The sequence below is a fragment of the Hemitrygon akajei genome, chromosome 5 (genome assembly GCF_048418815.1).
Source record: "Hemitrygon akajei chromosome 5, sHemAka1.3, whole genome shotgun sequence".
NCBI classification, from domain to species: Eukaryota; Metazoa; Chordata; class Chondrichthyes; order Myliobatiformes; family Dasyatidae; genus Hemitrygon; species Hemitrygon akajei.
This window is the reverse complement of record NC_133128.1, coordinates 51,047,019-51,073,462: the sequence shown is the minus strand read 5'-3', so window position 1 is coordinate 51,073,462 and position 26,444 is coordinate 51,047,019. Positions and strand designations below refer to the sequence as shown.

At 41.2% G+C, this 26,444-nt stretch overlaps 1 protein-coding gene across 12 annotated transcripts in view; it reads right to left on the bottom strand.

Annotated features, from left to right (window-relative positions):
* Positions 1 to 26,444, bottom strand: part of caska (calcium/calmodulin-dependent serine protein kinase a) — a 462,337-nt gene that overhangs the window by 112,109 nt on the left and 323,784 nt on the right. For all 12 annotated transcript variants that reach the window (XM_073045522.1, XM_073045523.1, XM_073045524.1 and 9 more), the window contains one exon: positions 2,097 to 2,218. In XM_073045522.1, the coding sequence (XP_072901623.1) occupies positions 2,097 to 2,218 (122 nt within the window). The remainder of the gene's footprint in view (positions 1 to 2,096; positions 2,219 to 26,444) is intronic.

Genomic DNA, 26,444 nt, shown 5'->3' with positions numbered 1-26,444 from the left:
TTCAAATTTATACACAAGTGTAGAATTCTTTTCCCAACTGGATCCAGTATGAATCAACAACAAAAGTTTGCACCATAAACACCAGTCTAACCTTTACCCTAAAAGAAAGCTGTTTTTAAAAAAACCCAGTATTTTACCATTTGCTCAGCGCTGGTAACATGAGACAATTGCATTAGACAACAGACAAGAGATTTGCCAAAACCTAATGAGCATAAATGCCAGCAAGTTAATAAAACACTGACATTCAAGAACACTGTGCACAGACATACATATCATTACCTCAAGCATGAACTCACCCAATGAGCAGTAAATATCGTCAGATAGTGTGTGTTTGAAATAATGCAACTTAGTCTCAGCACTTTGAGCAGCTTGGACTTCCTAGGCTTTCCTGTTCTCGCAATCAGGCACTGACTACAGTATCAGTGCAAATTAGCTCCAAAGATATAAGACATGATATTGTTCCCTCCCTGAATGAAATTTCACTTGTAAATTTTGAGATAGCTGCATTCAGAATTCCCATGGTAATAGTCCTGGAAAAAAAAGACCAATTTCTAACAAGGGTGGATCCTAAACTCATTGATGCATGAAGATTCTGATCTATTTATATAGATATTGCATCTGCTCTCCACAAATAAAATATCTATGTACAAGCAGAATTGCATACAGAATTTCTTGCCGACACATTCAAGAGCACATTTGACTGGCTGATGGCCAGACACCGACTGAACAAAGCAACTAGTCAAAGTAGGAAGGAGATCAGGGTGTGCCAGCTTTGATTAAACTTTGTGTACAAAATACACTACAAATTACAATATATTAATTATGTTAACATTTCAGTTGAAAGATTTATGTCAGAGTAACTTAAAATGGATCGATATAAGCCATTAAATTATTTAATTCATTAAAGATTAATGTTTAATTTTAATGTTGAAATAACTCATTAAAATAAGCATAACATGATTTGTTAATATTAAATGGATGAACATACTCAAAGGTTGGTACTTTAAAACCCATGTTATAACTACTATATCTCAAACATTCAGGAAGGCAATTTAGTTTGTAATGAATAAATATAACCCAGCCGAAGAATAAATACAAAACTAAATTCAGTGGACTGAATGACCCTTCATTATCTCATTACAGGAAATGCACATATACTGCCTGTTCTTTTATTTTTCAGCTATTCTGCCATGGAAATTCTCAAATGTACCTGTTACTTCCAGTTCTGAAAATTCCAACCTATTCCCTCTTAATGAAGCTACGTGAAACTTCATTGTGTAATGGCAGCGGAAAGGCGATATCAAAGATTTCTTTCACCAAATTCTTTTAAATTCACTGGAAGGCTAAACTAACCAACATTGGTGTCCTGTCGCAAGCCAACATCCACAGCTCTGATGCCCGAGTTACACCCAACAGGTGCCTTTATGAGCACAGTGGTGATGGGTGATATGCAGCATAGTTTAAATGAGTAAAATTAATAAGAGTACCAATTCCTTAACTTATCAGATGTAGACATTCTTTTCAAATCAGTCACAGGCGAAGATTATACACTGCATAGAGAAAATGTCTCTAATAATCTGCCTTTCAGTTTGGATGCAATCAATATTGAAAGTCAGATTATCAGATGGTTTGTACTGTAGTGGGTGGGACTGCACGACAGCGGAATCATAATTTACAGCACAACAATGAACTACACAAAGATCTGCAAGACACTACATAACTTTTTTTCACTGAAATTGACCAATTCATGAATTAGCAATTTGTCTTGTGAAACAGCTGCAATTCTTACAAAAAAATAAAAACAAAATCACACTTTAGCATTAGAGAAACTAAATAAGGTTTGTTTTAAAAGGACATGAAAACCTTTACAAAACACATCCTACGTCAATTCTTTTAGTTAGTGAATTCAAATCAGCCGATGGGTCTTGGCATACATTGGTCAATCCGTACATTGTACCACTACTCACCTTACTGGAACTTCATCACTAAAAATAAATGGATAGGATACACCTCAAATATTTTAAGCAATGTTTTGAGAGGGATTTGAAAACCAATATTAAATTCATATTTGAACAAAAAAGTTTAAAACAACTCACATCAAGCAGTGTGTGGAGATGTTGGTCCTGGAAAACACTGTGCAAGAAATCCAAATCCTTTTCACTGCAATCTGTTAATGCATGGATTTCCTCCAAACTGTCCAGAACCTGTGAAACAGCTCCTGCAGAGACAAACAAATCATACTCTTGAGTATGTGAAGAGAAGAACGTTTGCACTTCATTAACTGGTTTAGAAAGATGCAAGTAACACAGAAATGATCACACCGATGATAGTTGGCCTGAGAACCAAGAAATTAGTGATAAAATGGCTGTGAATACAAATACATTTTAGCACTTTCCAGGCATGGTACTGGATAGCTAATTAGAATGAATTAAAATTAAATTATGCAAGGCTACACATTGAATGATGAATTGATTAACAAAAAAGATAAACACACAGGAAAGGGATAGGTGTATTAAAGAGACATCTAGTTGGCATTCATTCAAAAATAGCTGATCATGATTTTCCATCTCTTGCTACTACTGAAATTATATCCTTACTGAAATTATGGTAAACTGGCAAATCACTGTTCATTAGACAACAACTTCAGTTACCCAGATTCATCATACAAGTTCTGAAATCGCTAAGCTTTAGTAGCATTAAAAGAACCTAATTTGAGTATAAATTATGTGAGCATTTAGGAAGCAGAACCAGGAAACTGAAATCACTATTTTGGTGGACGGCAGAGTAAAGAATGAGCAAACATTTCAGCAACAGACAGAAAAACAAAAATGTACAGAGGAAATGGGAACATTTAAATAAGTAAAATCTCTATCAAGAGTACAGACTCCCTCTCCTTCCCCAGATTTGTTGGCAATATAATGTATAGAAGCATGATTTGCAAGCTACCAAACAGATTAATATTCTTGGGTGCGAAGTGGGAAGTTGCCTTTTCAATTCCAAAGCCAGAGTTCTAACACCAAACTTATCAACAGATAAACCCCACTAATTTGATATAATCAAGGAATCAACCCCCAAGATCTTCATCTATATAGCATGCACTCATACACTGAACTAGTAATTGCCCTAAAATACCTTGAAATAACTCCATCATTATGAAAATCAAAGAGAAATAAGATCTAAAAATGTAACACAATGTAACACTGGTTAAAAAGACATTAAGTGAAGCAAAACAAACTGAAGTCAATGTGAAACTGATGGCTATAATTGGCCTATTTATTCCAGATAAATTTTTGGGCTTACAATGGATGCCTGCAGAGGAATAATTTTTCATATATAAAAATAAGCATTCCCAGGTCAAATAAAGCACAGCTCTCTCAATTCAGCTCCAAGAATGAGTTATATTCTAAGTCACAGAATCAAATTTTAGTAAATTTTTCTTCAAGAATTGTGTGATGCTGACTATGTCAACTTTTATTTCGGATTCGAAACTGCTTTCAACAAGATGGTGGTGAGCTGCTGCCTTGAATTATGACCACAGTGCTTTTGGGAAAGGAGTCTAGGATTTAGATGCTGTGATGAGGAATAGCAATATATTAACTGTGCATTAATGTTTTTCTTAAAATAATTCATCATAAGGATTAATTCACATTTTCATTTAAGTTTTGATTAAAATCTACTCTAAGAGTTTTCTCATATTTAAAATATAATTATTTCTTAACACTAGTGACAATAATTGAATTAGGATTTACTTATTAACATCATACATAGGTCAAAAAGTTATGAATACTTAAGATATGTACAGTCTGTATAAGTAAACAAGTGCCTGGGAGATCAGCAAGATGTATCTGCAAGTCTGCTGTGAGTATCCTCTGCCATGTGAGAATTTGGCTCGCTGCAATATCTAAATCAGTGGTTCTCAACCTTTTTCTGCTCATGACCCAGTTGGGACTTTCATTAATATCTGTGACTTCCACCCTCCATGGTCTCTGTTAGTTGCTAAAGTTTTTTTTTGGTCAGCTGTACTAATTATTCTAATATACTGTCAATATTTATGTTTTAACAGATTATAGGTATTATATGTTAAATATGTTACAGGGGTATATGAAAAATGAAACTCTGAACAGGATACAAACTTAAGACAGTGACAAACTTTTGATAGCAGGTTAAGAGCTTGATTAAAACCACATTCAACTGGATAAGAGGTGGAAAATCCAATTAAAAACAACTTTGCTTTCTCCCAGAGCTGTGGAAACTCATTTTGAATTTCACTATTTATCCAGAAATCTTGCTTGCTGCGTTTGAATTTTTGTGTGAGCTGTTATATCACTCTGCAACTGAATAAGGCATTCTTGCAATGAGGTGTGAACATCATTCACATTCACTCCAATGGATCCGTCACCCAATCTGGAATATACATCTCCAATAGGTCTCTGAACTGAAATTCCATTATCGATATGCAGTTGTTTCAAAAGATCAAGATGCACAACCAGATCATCATCTTGCAATTCTATTTTAAGAGTGGCCTCTAAAGGATGTTGCATAAACTTGCAAGGTCCAGTATTGCTGCTGAAAAGTTTGAGTTTTCCAAGGAAGGCGGTAATAACCTCTGCATGATATGAGATTACAATTTTTTCCTTGTTAACTGTTTAATAAATTCAGTTCTTCAAATGTATCTGGCAGGTAAAATATATCAGACTTAGCAGCAACAATTTGTTTTCCAAGTCACTTATATCTTAGAAATGCTACATTATCGCAAAGTGCAACTATTACCTTTTGATAAACATCGGACCTCTATGTATTAGTAGCCGCTCAAAATCTTCTTAGTTTTCCTCACAAAGTTGTCAAAAAAGATGATCTTGAAGTGCATTTGATTTGACGAAGTTGACAGCCATTATTACAGCATCAAGGGTGTCATGCAAATGTCCACCCAATTCTTTTGCAACCAAATGCTGATGGTGGATGACACAGTGTATGCAAAAAATGTCAGGTACGGCATTTTTTAAATGAGCAATGAACCTTCTGTATCTTCTTACCATCGAAGCAGCATCATCAGTTGCTCAAACCATTATATTTTCCAGTGGACTACTGTTTTCCAAGAAATAGTTCGACTTTTCACCTTTGGTATCTGCCTTAAGCTTTTGGACAAAAAGCATTTGCTCACTGGCCTGATCATTATTCAAAAACCTAACATATGCTATCAGCAGGGCTTCATTATTAAGCATTGTGCTTTTCATCAATTTGTACGGAAAACTTAGCTTGCAGTTGTGCAACTAGTTATTTTCCAGTGGAAGGCAAACAGAACCAGCCTCCTGCTGCATACTTGCTGATTGACCTTGCTGCAGACAGCTCCAGCCAAACTTCAGTTTCTGCATGATATCATATAACTGTTTTAGTTAGATTATTACAATACGGGCCGTGACAGGTGTTATGAATGAGGAACAACTCTGATGGGCAGAAGGGTGCAAAGTAGCCCCCCCCCCCCCCCTTTTTGGAGAATCGCAAATCGCTACTATTCTGATGCTGTTATCAAGGGAGATGAGAGAGACAGGAAAGCTGCCAAGACAGTTGTTATTGATAAACAGCTCATGTCAGTTAATGAGAGAGAGACAACTCAGAGATACACAAAGTGGAATGTCTCCAGCTAACAAAAGAGAATGGAACCATTGATTACTGCTATTGTCTTTTGGAGAAGGTTTGTGTACTTGGTACTGTTCTATTCATTGAAACCCCTCAGGGGGCAACCAGAGTGGGCTGATTTGATGGGTTGCGTCAACTCAACCTGATTGACACCTGAGACCCCGTGAGTGGGGATAAAAGTGAGGTTTGGGGAACACCCCTCAGACGCACCAGGAGAAACGCTACGAGACCGGTGGGGGCTTGTGTGTGTGTCCACCCTTGCCTGGGTGACGAGTCCTCCACGGAAGAATGGAGTGGTCATACGTGAATGGCCACAACAACAACGCATCGACGGATCAAGATCGTAAAGGAAAGTCGGCAAGTCAATAGCTGTTACTGCTTTCTCTCTCTCTCTCTCTCCAACAATTGCAACACAGCGACCAACAACTACCGCAGCCTGCATGAACTGAACTGAACTTTATATTTCCATCTGACAATTAATTCATTATCCCCTAGACAACGATAGAGCTTGTTTCTTATTGATTATTATTATACCCGCACTTTTAGGTTTAGTATTGATGACGTATATTATCTGTATATTTGCATTGATATTATTTTTGTGTATTTTTACTAATAAATACTGCTGAAAATAGTATCACCAGACTCCAACAGACACTTTTATCTTTGCTGGTAAGACACCCAGTTACAGGGTTCGTAACAACTTGGGGCCTCGTCTCGAGATTTGATACCAAATTGGAGGGCCAGTGAATCGGGCTTTTAAGTCCAGACTTTGATCTGGTTGCACGGGTAACCAGACGGGAAACCAGCAAAGATGGACGTAGACAAATTTACACAAAACCCGACTTTGAAGGCGCTAGAGGAGGCCACAAAGATGGACTTGGTAAATATTGCGAAAGGACTAAATCTCGCAGAGGTGAGGTCGTCAATGAAAAAGTGGGAGATGCGGAGGGCCATAACTCAGTATTACATTGAGAAGAATGTGTTTTCAGCTGAGGTATTGGAAAATATCCCTGAAAAGGTACCAGCTATTGGGACGGCTCAGTCAGAGTTGGAAAAATTGAGGCTGGACGCGGAACAGAGGAAAAGGGAGTATGAGCTCCAGCTAAAGGAGTTAGAGGTGAAAAGGGAGAAGAAAAGAGCTGAAAAGGAGAAGGAAAAAGCTGAAAAGCAGAGGGAGCATGAAATTAGGTTAAAACAGCTGGAAGCAGCTGAAAAGGAGAAAGAAAGAGCTGAAAAACAGAGGGAGTATGAGGAGAAGGAGAAACAGAGGCAGCATGAGCTGGACATGGAGAAGTTAAAGCAAGAGAGAAGGGTCCAAGGGGCAGACCAAGAGGAGAGGTTTAATGTTAGTAGGGAGTTTAGGTTAGTACCTCCGTTCAAGGAGACGGATGTTGATAGTTATTTCTTGCATTTTGAAAAGGTGGCAGTGAATCAGAAGTGGCCCAGAGATCAGTGGGTGGCGTTGTTACAAAGTGTGTTAAAAGGGAAGGCACAACGGCCATATGCGGCGTTGTCTGTGGAGGAGTATGAGAATTACGAGGAAGTAAAACAGGCCATTCTTCGGGCCTACGAGTTGGTACCTGAGGCATATAGACAAAAGTTCAGAGATTTAAAGAAAGTGTGGAATCAGACGTATGCAGAGTTTGCCTATGAGAAGGGTGTGCTCTTGGATCGTTGGTGTGCGGCAGAAAGGGTGGAAGAGGATTTTCGGCGTTTCAGGGAGTTAATTCTGATTGAGGAATTTAAAGGTTGTGTTCCGGATAATATCCGGATGTATTTGAACGAGAAGCCAAATAAGTCTATATCAGAATTTGCCAGGTTCGCAGATGAATATGCCCTAACCCACAAGACAAAGTTTTCCTCGAATAAGAGTTACCAGAAAGACCGTAGGAACGGTAGAGAAAGCCCGCTGGCTGAAGTAGAAATTCAGCCGGGAGCTAGTGGTAAAAGTAAGGAGGAAGAAAGGCAGGCTGGCAGGAGGGTTCCTGGCTTGACCTGTTTTAATTGTGGAAAGGTTGGTCATATTGCATCTAAGTGCTTTGCTCCGAGGAAGGAGACAGGAAAAGGGAACGCAGCAGTCCCTACAGGGTGTATTGTGTTGATCAGCAAATTGACGAGAAAGCCCCAGGTAGATAAAATACGAGAGGGGCGTGAGAAATTTATTTCAGAAGGGACCGTGTCTGTGAAAGAGGAAGAAACACCAGTTCCAGTGCGGATCTGGAGAGATACTGGAGCTGAGCAGTCATTGATTCTCAGTAAGGTACTAGATTTTGGTCCTGAGACTGGAGAGGTAGTTTTGAGAGGCATAGGAAAAGGGACAGAAGCTGTGCCTTTGCATGGGATCATTATAAATTGCGATCTGGTATCTGGACCAGTTGAAATAGGGGTGCGATCAGAATTCCCGAGAGCTGGCGTGGACATCCTTCTTGGTAACGATTTAGCAGGTGGTGAGGTGTGGTCAGCAATGAAGCTGACGAGCCAGCCTGTAAGTGTTGAGGACCCGCCCCTAGGTTCCAAGATCTATCCCGCATGCGCGATCACTCGCAGCATGTCGAGAAAGGCAGCTGAGAAAGAGACCAGTTTAAATGAGTCCTGTGTTGATTTGGCCGAGACGTTTTTACCGACCCTGTACCAAGAGGGGTTAGGGGATGGTAAAACAGAGAATAGGGAGGTGAAAGAGAGTAAAGGAGAGGAGGTAGACCTACCCTTAGCCAGGAGGAAATGTATAGAGGCACGGAGTAAAGATGAGAAACAGATAAGGCAGTTAGAAGGTCCAAGGTTGGACATGGATGATCTGTCTGGCTTGACAGAACTGTTTGAAAAAGTTGAAAATTTTAAATGTGTTCCCGATAATGAAATAAGGGCAGTCCTAGATGAAAAGGATGCCGTGACCTTGAAGGAGTCTGCTGGGTTAGCAGATGAAATTGTTTTAACCCGCAGGGTTGAGTTTACTCCGGAAGGGAGCTGCCCAGAGAGTAACTGGGAGGATCAGGGGAACTTAGAATTTGAAAAGGGGACGGGTATTGAAAGCCTGGAAGAGGCAGGTGTCCCGTCTGAGTGTGTTCAAGATGTGGATGCACATGGTACTGAACCTAGTAATGAAACTCAGGAAAAGTCTGAGGTATCTGATTTAGTTGAAAAGGAATGCAGTCCTTTTGGGTCAGATGGACTTGGTTCAGTGAAGAAAGGGTTAACCTTGGTACTAGTGGGAAGTGAGAATTCTCAGTTGTTTGTGTTAGAAGGTGTGTTAAAAGTTAGTGAGGAGATGAAAGCTGGTGATGTGAATACTATTACTGAAGGAGAAGGGAAAAGTGTAGTTCCTAAATTGAATAAAGAAAATTTAAAGTCTGGATTGGTTTCAGAAGCAGTAACCAGGCTGAAGGAACAATGGCTTGTTAACAAGGTGCCTGTGAATCAATTACAGTTTGATTTGGAATGTAAAGGTACCCCACTCGCTATTCAAGGGTGTGCTGTGAAGAGGCAGAATTTGAAATGTTGTTTGGACAAAGAGGGATCACTTGCAGATGTGAAACTGAAAATTAATAGAATGAAGGGTCCTGAAGATAAAATTAATGACTTGCTTAAAAATAAAGAATTGTGTGGAAGTTCAGAAGATGGGCTAAGTTTGGAAAACATTGTTGATAAAATAACTCCTCTGAAAGGAGTATGCGAAAGCCTATTCCACACTGGTGAGCAAGCTAACCACGTGAGAGTTAAATGGAAAAGAGGCGAAGGTTGACAAAAATGCCACTTTAAATAACAGGATCTGGTTTTGAGGGATTTCGACAAAGCATGTAAATAATAAAGACAACACCATGGAAGATTGACTGTCGAGTTTAGAAGTAAAATAAAGATTAGTATTTACATAAACTTTTGTAATGTACTACAGAATAATCACACATGTACTGGTTCACATTTTGTAATATACACTTAAGCTAAGATCACAACTCTTTTTGTTTTTGCTGAAGAAAAGGAATAAAAATAGGTGGTTATTAAATTGGAGTCTGATGCTACAGGAATTTATTAAGATATTAAAGGAAGTGACAATGTAATCGCTAACTGTTTAGATGCTAAGTTGAATGTATATCTGTATTACCCTGTAGTTAAAAAACTCTTTTGTATTGTGTTAGATTCTGTAATTCTGTAAGACTCTGTATTAGTTAATTTTCCCCTTTGGTGAAAATTCTCAGAAGGATGGGGGTGTTACGAATGAGGAACAACTCTGATGGGCAGAAGGGTGCAAAGTAGCCCCCCCCCCCCTTTGGAGAATCGCAAATCGCTACTATTCTGATGCTGTTATCAAGGGAGATGAGAGAGACAGGAAAGCTGCCAAGACAGTTGTTATTGATAAACAGCTCATGTCAGTTAATGAGAGAGAGCGACAACTCAGAGATACACAAAGTGGAATGTCTCCAGCTAACAAAAGAGAACGGAACCATTGATTACTGCTATTGTCTTTTGGAGAAGGTTTGTGTACTTGGTACTGTTCTATTCATTGAAACCCCTCAGGGAGCAACCAGAGTGGGCTGGTTTGATGGGTTGCATCATCTCAACCTGATTGACACCTGAGACCCCGTGAGTGGGGATAAAAGTTAGGTCTGGGGAACACCCCTCAAACGCACCAGGAGAAACGCTACGAGACTGGTGGGGGCTTGTGTGTGTGTGTCCACCCTTGCCTGGGTGACGAGTCCTCCATGGAAGAACGGTTTAGCTAAAGGACGGAGGGGTCATATGTGAATAGCCACAACAACAACACATCGACGGATCAAGATCGTAAAGGAAAGTCGGCAAGTCAATAGCTGTTACTGCTTTCTCTCTCTCTCTCTCCAACAATTGCAACACAGCGACCAACAACTACCGCAGCCTGCATGAACTGAACTGAACTTTATATTTCCATCTGACAATTCATTATCCCCTAGACAACGATAGAGCTTATTTCTTATTGATTATTATTATACCCGCACTTTTAGGTTTAGTATTGATGACGTATATTATCTGTATATTTGCATTGATATTATTTTTGTGTATTTTTACTAATAAATACTGTTGAAAATAGTATCACCAGGCTCCAACGGACACTTCTATCTTTGCTGGTAAGACACCCAGTTACGGGGTTCATAACACAGGCTTTCCACATTACTCCCCTTCTGATAAGGCTTTCGATCTAGAAATCATGGCAACTTCTGACAGTCTTTCAGTTGGAACTAGACGTGGATGGTTCCACGTTAACATGTGATTATCTATAACAAAGTAATCATAATCACTAGCTGGTGGTGCACATTGCAGGGTATCTTGCAGGGTCATGCCTGCCTGGTCACTGCAATATCAGTGATTTGGGGGGTGAATGTGGAGCGGAGTTCAGTAGCTGCCCTGCACAGTATGCTCTGGTCAAGCTGGAGCAGAGATAAAGATTGACTTGCTGCAACCACACAACACACATGCTAAGCTGTTTTGTTGCCTCATTTGCATCAAGTAACATTTTCCCATTAATTTCATTCAGGGTTCCAATTAAGTCACATATATTAATTAATTAATTTATTTATATATTTTTGTTATGTTTCACTAATCCAATAAGCTTATCATGGTCCATTCAGAAACTCCTGTGACTTCAAGATTCTTGTTTTCACATTTGTGGCTCCTATGAAATGTGGCTCCCATGGCCGCTGGGGGGCTATTTGCCCCATGTTGAGAACCACTGAGCTCAATGGTTGAGTTAAACACAAACAAGTTGTATTAGGTTGTCTTATTTTTAAAATTTAAATGTATTATCAGACGTGTATTTTTGAGTGTGAATTGTTTGGGTTATTAGTTAACCCTGTACAAGAAAGAGAGCAGCACCAATAATTGTTCAGTTAAAGTGGAGGAATTAAATTTCTTGATAGTTTCCTACTAAGTACTTTGGACTCATCAAAAACTTGCTAATAACGTGCACTGACACTAGCAGTGTACCCTTTTCTCTGCCATCTTCTGAACTCCCTGATTGTCATTTTTGCATTTAGACCTTCATCTATAAGCCTTATCACTTCATTGACTTTTCAGATGTTCTTAAAAGGGAGAATCACTTATAACCCTTTGAGGATACCAATATTTAACTATGCAGCATCTGGCCTGCCGTTATCAACATCTCATTCCAAAATGTCATTCTTTGACCATTTCCATTTTGCTTACTGTACTATTACTTAACATAATCCTTGGAAAATTCCAAATCCATAAGTTTTTATGCCTTCATTTGCTTGCAAGTCACCCATTTTCAACAAAAAAAGGTTTAATGTGCACTTGCTGCTACACCTGCATTCACAGGTTTGTTCTGCCACTGACTTTTACACTTATATTAATTTTAAGAGTTCTCAAAATATTTTACAACACATTACATTTGGCATTTATTCATTGCTGTTATACAGGAAACTAAGCAAGCAACTTACAGACAGCAAGGTACCTCAGATACCAATTGTAACTACTTACATAAATGTGACTGTTAGCAATACAAGTTCTATATTTCCCTGAATTACGCCACCATTTCTGGGCCCTCCATATCCATCTTTATCCCCCTCAAATTGTGCACTTCAATCATAAGACCATAAGATACAGGAGCAGAAGTAGGCCATTCAGCCCCTCGAGTCTGCACTGCCATTCAATCATGGGCTGATCCAATTCTACCAATCATTCCCACTCCCCTGCTTTCTCTCTACACTCTTTGATGCCCTGGCTAATCAAGAACCTATCTATCTCCACCTTAAATGCACCCAATGACTTCGCCTCCACAGCCAGTCGTGGCAACAAATTCCAAAGATTTACCAAACACAAAGTACACTGCAGATGCTGTGGTCAAATCAACACGTACAAAAGCTGGATGAGCTCAGCAGGTCGGGCAGCATCCGTTGAAAGGAGCAGTCAACGTTTCGGGCTGAGACCCTTTGTCAGGACTGAAAGAGGAGGGGGCAGGGGCTCTATAAAGGTGGGGGGAGGGGAAGGTGCAGGTGAAAAGGGAAGCAGGGAGGGGATAGGCAGGAGAAGTGAAGAAGGAATGTAAGGGGAAAGCACTATGGGTAGTAGAAGGCAGAATCATGAGAGAGGTGATAGGCAGCTAGAAGAGGAGTCAGAGTGAAGTGTGATAGGGGAAGGGAGAGGGAGGGAATTACCGGAAGTTGGAGAACTTGATGTTCATACCAAGGGGCTGGAGACTACCCAGACGGTATATGAGGTGTTGCTCCTCCAACCTGAGTTTGGCCTCATCATGGCAGTAGAGGAGGCCATGTATGGACATATCCAAATGGGAATGTGAAGGAGAGTTGAAGTAGGTGGCAACTGGGAGATCCTGTCTGTTGTGGCAGACGGAGCAGAGGTGCTCGACGAAGTGGTCCCCCAATCTGCGTCGGGTCTCACCGATGTAGAGGAGGCTGCACCGGGAGCACCGGATGCAATAGATTACCCCAACAGACTCACAAGTGAAGAGATGCCTCACCTGGAAGGACTATTTGGAGCCCTGAATGGTGGTAAGAGAGGAAGTGTAGGGACAGGTGTAGCACTTATGCTTGCAGGGATAAGTACCAGGTGGGAGATCTGTGGGGAGGGACGTGTGGACCAGGTAGTCGCGGAGGGAACAATCCCTGCGAAAAGCAGAGAGGGGTAGAAAGGGAAAGATGTGCTTAGTGGTGGGGTCCTGTTGAAGGTGGCGGAAGTTGCGGAGGAGAATTTGCTTGATCCGGAGGCTGATGGGGTGATGGTGAGGACAAGGGGAACACGGTCCCTGTTGTGGTGACGGGAGGATGGGGTGAGGGCTGAAGTGCGGGAAATGGAGGAGATGCAGGTGAGGGCATCATTGTTGACGGCAGAAGGGAAACCATGAAACCATGTCCAATAAGTGTATGGGACATTGGAAAAAATGTTGAATTTCCCCATGGGGATGAATAAAGTATCTATATCTAAAGAAAGAGGACATTTGAGATGTCCTTGAACGGAGAGCCTCATCCTTGGAGCAGATGCGGCGGAAATGGAGGAACTGGGAATAGGGAATTGTATTTTTACATTTGGCAGAGTGGGAAGAGGTATAATCAAGGTAGTTATGGGAGTCAGTGGGTTTATAGAAGATGTCAGTGGACAGTCTGTCTCCAGAGATTGAGACTGAGGGATCAAGAAAGGGAAGAGAAGTGTCCGAGATGGACCAAGTGAATTTGAGGGCTGGGTGAAAGTCGATGAAATTGACGACCTCAGCATGGGTGGAGGAAACAGCACCAATGTAGATTTACCACCCTCTGACTAAAGTAATTTCTCCGCATCGCTGTTCTAAATAGATGTCCTTCAATCCCGAAGTCATGCCCTCTTGTCCTAGACTCCCCAACGATAGAAAATAACTTTACCATATCTAATCTGTTCAGGCCTTTTAACATTCCGAATGAAACATAGAAAACTTACAGCACAATACATGCCCTTTGGCCCACAAAGCTGTGCCAAGCATGTTCGTACCTTAGAACTACCTAGGCTAAACCATAGCCCTCTATTTTTCTAAGCCCCATGTACCTATCCAGGAGTCTCTTAAAGAACCTATTGTTTCTGCCTCCACCACAGCTGCCAGAAGACCATTCCATGCACTCACCACTCTCTGCGTAAAATACTTACCCCTGACATCTCCACTATACCTACTTCCAGGCACCTTAACAATATGCCCTCTTGTGCTAGCCATTTCAACCCTGGGAAAGAGCCTCTGACTATCCACATGATCATTGCCTCTCATTATCTTGTACACCTCTATCAGGCCACCTCTCATCCTCTGTCACTCCAAAGAGAAAAGGCCGAGTTCACTCAACCTATTTTCTAAGGCATGCTCCCCAATCCAGACAACATCCTTGTAAATCTTCTATGGTTTCCATGTCCTTCCTGTAGTGAGGCGACAAGACTTGAACACAGTTCTCCAAGCGGGGTCTGACCAGGGTCCTATATAGCTGCAACATTACCGCTCGGCTCTTATATTCAATCCCACGGTTGATGAAGGCCAATGCACCGTATGCCTTCTTAACCACAGAGTCAAGCTGCATAGCAGCTTTCAGTGTCCTATGGACTCGGATCCCAAGATCCCTCTGATCCTCCACACTGCCAAGAGTCTTACCATTAATGCTATATTCTGCCATCATATTTGACCCACCAAAATGAACCACTTCACATTTATCTATGTTGAACTCCATCTGCCACTTCTCAGTCCAGTTTTGCATCCTATCAATGTCCTGCTGTAATCTCTGACAGCCCTCCACACTATCCACAACACCCCCAACCTTTGTGTCATCAGCAAATTTACTAACCCATCCCTCCACTTCCTCATCCAAGTCATTTATAAAAATCACGAAGGGAAAGGGTTCCAGAACAGATCCCTGAGGCACACCACTGGTGACTGACGTCCATGCAGAATATGACCCATCTACAACCACTCTGCCTTCATGGGCAAGCCAGTTCTGGATCCACAAAGCATGTCCTCTTGGATCCCATGACTCCTTACTTTCTCAATAAGCCTTGCATGGGGTACCTTATCAAATGCCTTGCTAAAATCCTTATACACTACATTTACTGCTCTACCTTCATCAATGTGTTTAGTCACATCCTCAAAAAATTCAAACAGGCTCGTAAGGCACAACCTGCCTTTGACAAAGTCATGCTGACTATTCCTAATCTATTCTTCCAAATGTTCATAAATCCTGCCTCTCAGGATCTTCTCCATCAACTTACCAACCGCTGAAGTAAGACTCGCTGGTCTATAATTTCCTGGGCTATCACTACTCCCTTTCTTGAATAAGGGAACAACATTCGCAACCTTCCAATCCTCCAGAACCTCTCCTGTCCTCATTGATTTTTGCCAGAGGCTCAGCAAACTCCTCTCTCGCTTCCCACATAAGCCTGGGATACATCCCGTCTGGCCTACATGACTTATCCAACCTGATGCTTTCCAAAAGCTCCAGCACATCCTCTTCCTTAATACCTACATGCTCAAGCTTTTTAGTCCGCTGCAAGTCATCCCTATAATCGCCAAGATCCTCTTCTGTAGTGAATACTGAAGCAAAGTATTCATTAAGTACCTCTGCTATCTCCTCCAGTTCCATACACACTTTTCCACTGTCACACTTGATTGGTCCTATTCTCTCACGTCTTATCCTCCTGCTCTTCACATACTTGTAGAATGACTTGGGGTATTCCTTATTCCTGTCTGCCAAGGCCTTCTCATGGCCCCTTCTGGCTCTCCTAATTTCATTCTTAAGCTCCTTCCTGCTAACCTTATAATCTTCTAGTTCTCTATCATTACCTAGTTTTTTGAACCTTTTGTAAGGTCTTCTTTTCTTCTTGACTAGATTTACAACAGCCGTTGTACACCACAGTTCCTGTACCCTACCATCCTTTCCCTGTCTCATTGGAATGTACCTATGCAGAACTCCATACAAATATCCCCTGAACATTTGCTATATTTCTTCCATACGTTTCCCTGAGAACATGTGTTTCCAATTTATGCTTCCAAGTTCCTGCCTGATAGCCTCATATTTCCCCTTACTCCAACTAAATGTTTCCCTATCTTGTCTGTTCCTATCCTTCTCCAATGCTATGGTAAAGGAGACAGAATTATGATCACCATTTCCAAAATGCTCCCCCACTGAGAGACCTGACACCTGACCAAGTTCATTTTCTAATACCAGATCAAGTACAGCCTCTCCTCTTGTAGGCTTATCTACATATTGTGTCAAGATACCTTCCTGAACACACCTAACAAACTCTACCCCATCTAAACCTCTCACTCTAGGGAGATGCCAATCAATATTTGGGAAATTAAAATCTCCCACCATAACAACCCCGTTATTATTACACCTTTGCAGAATCTGTCTCCCTATCTGATCCTTGATGTCCGTTACTATGGGGTGGTCTATAAAAAACACCCAGTAGAGTTACTAACTTCCTAACTTCTACCCACAGAGACTTCATAGACAACTCCTCCATGACTTCCTCCTTTTCTGCAGCTGTGACACTATTCCTGATCAACAGTGCCACGCCCCCACCTCTTCTGCTTCCCTCCCTGTCCTTTCTGAAACATCAAAAGCCTGGCACTTGAAGTAGCCATTGCTGCCTCTGCACCATCCAAGTCTCTGAAATGGCCACATCATAGCTCCAAGAGCTGATCCATGCTCTAAACTCATCTACTTTGTTCATAATACTCCTTGTATTAAAATAGACACATCTCAAACCATCAGTCTGAATGTGTTCCTTCTCTATCATATACCTATTGTCCCTTTCGCACTGTCTCCAAGCTGTCTCTATTTGTGAGCCAACCTCTCTTTCCTCTGTCACTTCAGTTTGGTTCCCACTTCCCAGCAATTCTAATTTAAACTCTCCCCAATAGCCTTAGCAAACCTTCCTGCCAGGATATTGGTTCCCCTGGGATTCAAGTGTAACCTGTCCTTTTTGTACAGGTCGCACCTGCCCCAAAAGAGATCCCAATGATCCAGAAATCTGAATCCCTGCCCCCTGCTCCAATCCCTGTTATGCATTTATCCTCCACCTCATTCTACTCCTATACTTTCTGTCATGTAGCACAGGCAGTAATCCCGAGATTACTACCTTTGAGGTCCTGCTTCTAAACTTCCTTCCTAACTCCCTGCAGTCTGTTTTCAGGACCTCCTCCCTTTTCCTACCTATGTCATTGGTACCAATATGTTCCATGACCTCTGGCTGTTCTCCTTCCCACTTTAAGATATCGTGGACATGATCAGAAACATCCCGGACCCTGACAGCTGGGAGGCAAACTACCATCTGCGCTTCTTTCCTGTATCCACAGAATCACCTGTCTGACCCCCTAATTATAGAGTCCCCTATCACTACTGCCATCCTCTTCCCTTCCCTACCCTTCTGAGCCACAGGGCCAGACTCTGTGCCAGAGGCGCGACCATTGTTGATTCCCCCAGGTACCCCAACAGTACTCAGATAGGAGTACTTATTGTTAAGAGGGACAGCCACTATGAGATCCCCCTCATTCTCCTGAACTCCAGGGAATACAGCCCAAGAGCTGCCAGATGCTCCTCATATGGCAACCCTTTCATTCCTGGAATCATTCACGTGAATCTTCTCTGAACCCTCTCCAATGTCAGTATATCCTTTCTAAAATAAGGAGCCCAAAACTGTACACAATACTCCCTGTGGTTGCACGAGTGCCTTATAGATCCTCAACATCATATCCCTGCTCTTATATTCTATACCTGTAGAAATGAATGCCAACATTGCATTCGCCTTCTTCACCACTGACTCAATCTGGAGGTTAACCCTTAGGGTATCCTGCACAAAGACTCCCAAGTCCCTTTGCATCTCTGCATTTTCAATTCTCTCCCCATCTAAATAATAGTCTGCCAGTTTATTTCTTCCACCGAAGTGCATGACTATACGCTTCCCAACATTGTATTTCATTTGCCACTTCTTTGCCCATTCCGCTAAACTATCTAAGACTCTCTGCAGGCTCTCTATTTCCTCAACTCTACTGACTCCTCCACCTATCTTTGTATTATCAGAAAATTTAGTCACAAATCAATTAATCCCATAGTCCTAATCATTGACATACATCGTAAAAAGCAGTGGCCTCAACACCGACCCTTGTGGAACTCCACTGGTAACCAGCAGCCAGCCAGAATAGGATCCCTTTATTCCCACTCTGTGTTTTGCTTATCAGCCAATGCTCCACCCATGCTAGTAACTTCCCTGTAATTCCGTGGGATCTTATCTTGCTAAGCATCCTCATGTCAAAGGCCTTCTGAAAATCCAAGTACACCACATCTACTGGTGCTAAACTCCTATCACATCTTCTACAATAGCTTAAGTCTCTTTTGCGCTCAGATCTTGTGTGCAAGCCCCAATGGGAATCATGAAATATTAGTACTCCATTTAGGAGTACTACAGCTGAAATCCATAGTCACAGACATGGAGACTGTAGTAAGCAACATCCTTTTAAGATGTTTAAAAAAATCTACTGATCCTCAAAAATCGGTGAGTGAAGTTTCCCTTCAAGAAAACAGGTACAATTGAAACACTGAGGCCTTGGATCCCCAGCCCCCCCACCCCCCCACTCCCTGCTGTCCCAGTGGTGAATGTACAGAAATCTATAAAATAAAATTGAAGACCACAAAACAAGATTGCAGTACCAGAGGGACATCAGGAACTGCGGTGTACTTTGCTTCATGGAAACATGTCTGACTTCCACCATTTTGGATGCAGCACTGCAGCCTGAAGACTTCACCATCCACTGAAAGGACAGGACGGTTGACTCTTTTAAAGGTAGAGGAGGAGGAGTATGTTTCATGATTAACTCATTGTGGTGCACAGACATGATGATTGTGTCTCAATCCTACTCACATGGTCTGGAACATCCAGCAGTCAACTATCATTTATTTTATATGCCAAGGGAGCTTTCTGCACCTCAGGCCAACATCGGACAGGCACTGGAGGAGCTGAGCACCATGATCAATAGTCACAAACAATGGCCCCTGATGCCCTCCCAATCACTGCAGGGGATTTCAACCTGGCCAATGTGAATTACCACCACCAATATATCACCAGTGGAACTAGAGGCACCTACACACTTGGCTATTATTGTACAACCATTAAGAATGTTTATCATGCCATCTCACACCCACATTTTGGGAAGTCCAATCATCTGGCTGTCCTAACTCCCAGCATACAGGCAGAGACGAAAGACCACAGCATCAGTGGTGAGGATCAAGAAAGTATGGTCAAGGGAAGAGGAACAGCACTTAAAGGCTGCTTTGAGTTAGTGGACTGGACAATAATTGGGGAATTGTCTTTGAATCTGAATGAATATGCCACAGTTGTAACTGACTTCATCAAGACCTGAGTGCGTAACTTTTAGAGAACATACTGGATATACCTAAACCAGAAGCTGTGGATGAACCAGGAGATTTCAAAGTTCAAAGTATATTTATTATCAAAGTATGTATGCAGAATACAACCCTGAGATTTGTTCTTTGCCGCAGACAGACCATGAAACAAAGAAAACCATGGAACCTGTTCAAAGAAAATCATCAACTTCTCCCACCTGCAAAAAAATTCACATCACGCAAACAGCAACAAGATCAACCTCCCCCCCCACGTGCAAAAAACAAATCACGCAAATGGCAACCAGAAAAAAATGAGCAAAAACAAACATAAAAATACAAAATTGAAAGAGTCCAATTGAACTACAGTCAAATCCATAAACTGCAGACCCAGAACTTTGGTACCATCCTCCAACAATATTAAAGGAGAGAGAAAATGCAGGGACTTCCCTCAGTTTGTAGTCAGCTGAAGGCTAAATCTGTGGCATTCAAGACTGGTGATCCAGAACAATATAAGAAGTCCAGGTATGACCTATGGAAGGCTATTGTTAAGAGAACAAAAACTATTCTGATTGAAACCAGAGACTGAATCGGATACACGTCAGCTCTAGCAGGGTTTGCAGGCCATTATTCTCCACAAGGTGAAACCTAACATCATGAATGGCTCTGATGCTTCACTTCCAGATGACTTCAAAGCAACACCTGTGTGAACCACTGCAGCATCTGGTGATCCTGTGATCAGAGCCTCAGAAGTAGAAGTCAGAACATCTTTCATGGGGGTGACCCCTTGCAACACGTCAGGCCCTGATGGAGTACCTGGTAGGGTACTGAGAGCCTGTGCCAAAAAACTAGCGGAAGAGCTCAAGGACATCTTCAATCTCACAGCTACAGTCTGAGGTTCAAAAAGACAACAATACCAGTGCCGAGGAGGAGCAGGTTGAGCTGCCTCAACAACTACCACCCAGTTGCAATGACTATGATGAAGTGCTTTAGTCATGGCCAGAATAAACTCCTGCCTTAGAAAGGATCTGGAGCTGCTGCAATTTGCAAATTGCCACAATAGGTTTCCAGCAGTTGCAATCTCACTAGTTCTCCACTCAGCCTTGGATCACCTGGACAATGGCAATACCTACATCAGCCTGCTGTTCATTGAGTATAGCTCACGCGTTCAGTACTAATCAACTATTTCGAAAACCTGGGCCACTGTACATTCCTCCCCAACTGGATCTTTGACTTCCTCATTGGGAGAGCACAGTCAGTGTAGATTTGAAATAATATCTCCTCCTTGCTCACAGTCAACACTGGTGCACCTCAAGGATGTGTGCTTAGCCCACCGCTCTGCTCTCTTTATACATGTCATCTATAAATTTGTTGACACAACTGTTGTTGTGGTGACGAGGAACTGTACAGGACTGAGATAGATCAGCTGATGGGGTGGTTGCTGTACCAACAACTTTGCACTCAACATCAGTAAGACCAAGGAATTGGTTGTGGACTTCAGGAAGAGGAAATCAAGGGAACACATATCAGTCCTCATCGAGGGATCAAAGTGGAAAGGATGAAAAGGGTGAGCAGTTTCAACTTCCTGGGTGTCAACATCTCCTAAGATCTATCCTGGTCCCAACAGAATGATGCAATTACAGTGGCTACATTTCATCAGGTGTTTGTGGATACTCGAGATGACACTAAAGACTCTTGCAAATTTCTGCAGATGTACCATGGAGAGAATTCTAACTGGCTGCATCACTATCTGCTTTGGAAGGATGACTGCACAGGATCAGATAAAGCTGCATGAAGTTGCTCCATCATGGGCACCAGCTTCCTCAGCATTGAGGACATTTTCAAAAGGTGATGATGCCTCAGAAAGGCGGCATCCATCATTAATTCTCATTGCTACCATCAAGGTGGAGGTACAGGAGCCTGAAGACACATTCAATCTTTTAGGAACAGTTTTTTCCCCTTCTGTCATCAGATTTCTGAATGGACAATGAACCCATGTACACAACCTCAATATCTTTTGCTCTCTTTTTGCACTACTTATTTAATTTTAAAATATATTTCTTGATGTAACTTTTATTATTGTTGCAACGTACAGCTGCCGCAAACCAATACATTTCATGACATATGCCTGCTTCTGATTTTAAATTAGTTTCCTTTATTAGTTCTGACTGGGATTCTTTTGATGGTCTTTGGTCTTGTAAAATACACTAAATTATAAATTTGCATAACTGTGCATGTTTCTACAATGTGTGATCATTCCACCTATGAGTCTTAAAAATGAAATTTCCATATTTTCCTGTACACTGCATCTCTTCTTAAATTGGGCTCTCCTTTCCTATTGTCTGGTTCTGAGAACCATACACTGACAGAGAAAAAAAACTCAAGAATATTCAAACCGATAATGCAGAATCAACAAGGCCAAATTAATGTAGCTAACCCATCTAATGGATAGGGAATTTTGATTTGGGCTGCTGTCATACCTATACATCGCTGTGAGATGAAATCAGTGGATGCAAAACACCTCTGAAGATTACTTTTTTCTTTTTCTGTTGTGCTTCTCCTCCTCTTGTTCAGTAACTAGAGGACAGAGACCTTTTTCTATGGATCAATTTATTTTGCTCCTTGCATCTTCTGCTGCATCCAAATTAGGTCTGTTCCAGGTTTTCCACAGCACTAGTCTGCTCACATTAGTCTCCGAGTTTAAAATGGAACCACTTTCCTTCCATTCTTAGAAAATACTCTTTTCTCTTTTTAGCAAATTCATCCATGGTATAAAAATCAAGAGACATGGTAATGTTAGGAGTGGGTCAACATTGGTTGGTACTGGAGCTTGGATGTTATATTCTTTTATCTTGTTGCATTCATGGACAAAGGTGCATTTGAAGTTGGGTCTTAAGCACTTAATCTTAATCATTAAGCAATAATGATACTGACCTCCAACAAGTATAGCCATGATATATATTATGCTAGGAGTAACTCCAACCACTTGAGCGTTCTCCCAAAATTCTTTCTGTCTTTAATTTAATGTTACAAGAATTTAATCCTGCTTTGAAGTCAAGAACATGTATCCTCACCTCATCTCTGTAATTCAGTTCTTCAAGCTTAGATCTAAGTGGCCATGTGAAACCAAAACACACATCATTAACCAGATTGTTGCCATGCAAGCACAACTTGATAGCACAGAGGACAACACCACTCATCATGCTCATGACTTACAATAGTCTGTGCAAACAGAATTATTCATTTACCGCTTCAAACTTATTGAACCAGGTGCTCTGGTTTCCTCCCACAGTGCAAAGACATACCGGTTAGTAGGTTAATTGGTCATTGTAAACTGTCTCTTGATTAGGCTAGGGTTAAGTAGGTGGGTTGCTGGGCTGTGCAGCTCATTGGGCCAGAGGAGCCTGCTCTGCACTCTACCTCTAAATAAATAAATATCCCTCAAAGCTACTGTGCAACTTGATACTGTGGTTAAGATGCTACTTGCCTTGTTGGCCTTCATTAGTTGGGGGAATTGAGTTTAAGAGCCCAAGCCAATGCTGCACCACGATACAATTCTGGTTAGACCACACTTGGAATACTGTATTCAGTTCTGGTTCCCTCAATATAGGAAGGATGTGAGAAGCTTTAGAGATGATGCAGAGGAGATTCATCAGGATGCTGCCTGGATTAGAGAGGATGTCTTCTGAGGAAAGGTTGAGCAAGCTAGGGTATTTCTCTTTGAAGTGAAGGAAAATGAGAGGTGACTTCACAGAAGTGTACAAGGTGATAACAGTACATAAATTTAAGGTGACTGAAGGAAAGTATTGGCAGGGAGGATGTCAGAGGTAGTTTTTTTTTTAAACACCACAGAGAATAGTGGATACATGGAATGCTCTACTAGAATTGGTGGTAGAGGCATTAACATTAGATATATTTTAGAGACTCTTAGATAGGCACATAGATGAAAGAAAAATGGAGGTCTATATGGGAGGGAAGCATTAGATTGATCTTCGAGTAGGTTAAAATGTTGGTGCAACCTTGCGGGCTGAAAGGCCTGTATTATGTTGCACTACACTGTTACTGTCCACAGCGTGAGGATAAAAGCAGAGGGAGGGATATGATAAGTTGTCAGTGGCTCATCCTCCATTCTGAATTCACCAAATTCAGTATTACAGATTTTGAAGATGGAACTTTTCTCTGTAAGACCGATGAGATGGGCAGCGTTAAAGGCCAAGCAGGTTTATTCTTGTTAGTTTTCACATACTTGTCACAGGCACAGTATGACATGTCTCTTCCAGAACTGTGTCAGGAATGGTGCTATTGAGATACTTTTGATGATAAATTCTGAAGTTCTTCACATTGTTTCACTTACTACTTCTTTCTAGAAAATGTTCTTGACTGAGCTGTATTTATTTCAATAGGCGAAGGAGGGTGATAGGAGACAAAAGGCTGATGCTTTATGTGGTGGGATTTGATGTGACATCATGACTTTTTGGGGTCAGGAGAATTTTCAAGACATTTTTGTCTCCACTATAACAACTATGTCACCAACTCTTCTGGGTCTATTCTGCTGATGGGACAGACATGAATGAAGAAGTCTAGGGCATTAGTTAGAAGGTACAATTCAATTGGGTTATCTGTTAGGCTTCACTTTTACCTGTGAAACAGCTCTTTCAATTTAGATACCAGTCATCAGAGGTGCACAAATTAATCAGTAGTCTAATAGGTGACCCACAGAATCTTATCCGCTAGTCATTGTCCCAGACTAGGTCATTTGCTGGATTTACTGGTATAAATGCACTTTTAACATTAACAGATTCTCCTTTTAACTTAACTCAAAAGGATCATTTGGCTCCTGCCTAGAAGCCTGCACCATAACATTTACTCACTTACTCTCTTTGCCTACCTTTCAGAAACTGTTCAATGTCCTGTTTGATTAAACAATGTTTCAGCCTCACAATCTTGCCATCAGCTAAACTGGCTACTTCCATTAATATTTGCAATTGACCCTTAGGTCAGATTTGGTGAAACTAATCATATTAACATGCAAATGTGGCAGCAACTTTCAGTGGTTGCAAAATCAGAGTAAAAATTATACACCATGGTGTAACCATGAAACTGTTACACCAAAATTGCTGCTCCTTTATGAAATCTTACTCAGAATTGTATTTACTGAAATGTTTGGAACCTAATAGTTTCACACTGAATTCATAAGAAGATGGAATTAACAGTTTCCAATTTCGCTTTTAATTACTGCCAAATTGTTAAAATGAACACTAATATGTTTGGATATTCATTTTATCAAAAGTACAGGATAGAAACCCAAAATGAAAAAATATGGGATCTTTTAAGGAGGTACAGGCAATCCACACGTTATCTCAGATTGTGACGGGGTTCTGTTTCTGAGAACTGATCACAACACCACTCTAATTCTTTTAGTGTTAAAACAGTTATGGAAAAAGGCAGGACTACTCCACAAATGAAATAGCTGAATTGGAAAAAGGCTTGTTTTGACATTGTTAAGACAGGAATGTGCAAATGTTGATCAGGAGAAGCAGTTTGCAAGTAAAGGGATGTTGGACAAGTGTGGCATTTAAAAACCAGTTAGGGAGAGTTCAGGGTCAACATTTTCTTGTTTGAATGAAGTGCAAGAATGGCAAAATTCATGAGGGATGGTGAAGCAACAGTCAGGAAATTGATGGAGGTCAGGCTTAGGAACATTAAGGGAAATGGGTAGTGTGATTACAACAGAGGAGATGCTAGCAGTCTCAGGGTATATTACGGATGACTTCTCAGGGCCTAACCACATATATCTTGGGACATTGTAGGAGGCAAAGGTAGAAATTGCAGGGTCATTAGAAGAAATATATACTGTATATTATCTTTAGCCATGAATGAGGTATCTAAAAATAGGAGAATGGCTAATGCTGTGCCTTTATTTAAGAAGGGCTGCAAGGACAAATCAGGGAATGATAGGTTGCTGAGCCTAACATGACCGATAAAAAAAAGTTACTGGTGGGGATTCTGAGGTACAGGACCTACCAGCAACTGGAAAGGTAGGGATCTGATAAGAGATAGTTGGCATGGATTTCTACAAGAGAAGTTGTGTGTCATAAATTTGATGGAGTCTTTGAGAAGGTAAAAACAAATATTGACTGGTGGAGGGCAGTCAACATTGTCTATATGTGCTCTAGTAAGGCCTTTGACAAGATACTGCATAATAGGCAAATCTGAAATTGGTTTGGTGGAAGGAGAGAGAAGATAGGAGTGGAGGCTTGTGATCAGCTGTGTACCACAGGGATTAGTGTTGGTTCCACTGTTATTCATGATCTGTATTCACCATTTGGATGACAATGTTGGATGACATGGTTAGTAAGTTTACAGATGACATTAAAGCTGGTGGTGTAGTGGCCAGTGAAGAAGGTAGTCTAAGATTACAATAGAATTTAGATGAACTGGGGAAGTGGGTGAAGGACTAGCAGATGGAATTAACACAGACAAGTGCAAGGGCATTTTCATCACTTAAACCAAGACAGGATATTCAAAGTAAATGGTAAGGTCTTAGCAAGTGTTGTGTAAGAGAGAGAGAGCTAGGGGTAGAGGTACATAGTTCCTTGAAAGTGGTGACACAGGTTGATCGTGTGATGAAGGCAATCTAGCCTTCATCAATCACGGCATTAAGTTCAGGAGTTAATATGAACAGTTGCAAGTAAAAGTCTGAAAACCCTTTTCACTTACCTGGCTTCCTGCACTCATAAAATGTGGTCTGATCTTCATCTAAGTCACAATAATGGACAAATGCAATCTGTGTAAACCAATAGCATATGAACAATTGTACTTCTTGTCAATACTGAGTACACCATTTAAACAATCACAGTCTTGATTCAAAAAATGTATGTGAACCTCTGGGGTTATGCTTTCTACAAAACTATTTGGAGTCAGGTGTTCCAATCAATGAGATGAGATTGGAGGTGTGGGTTG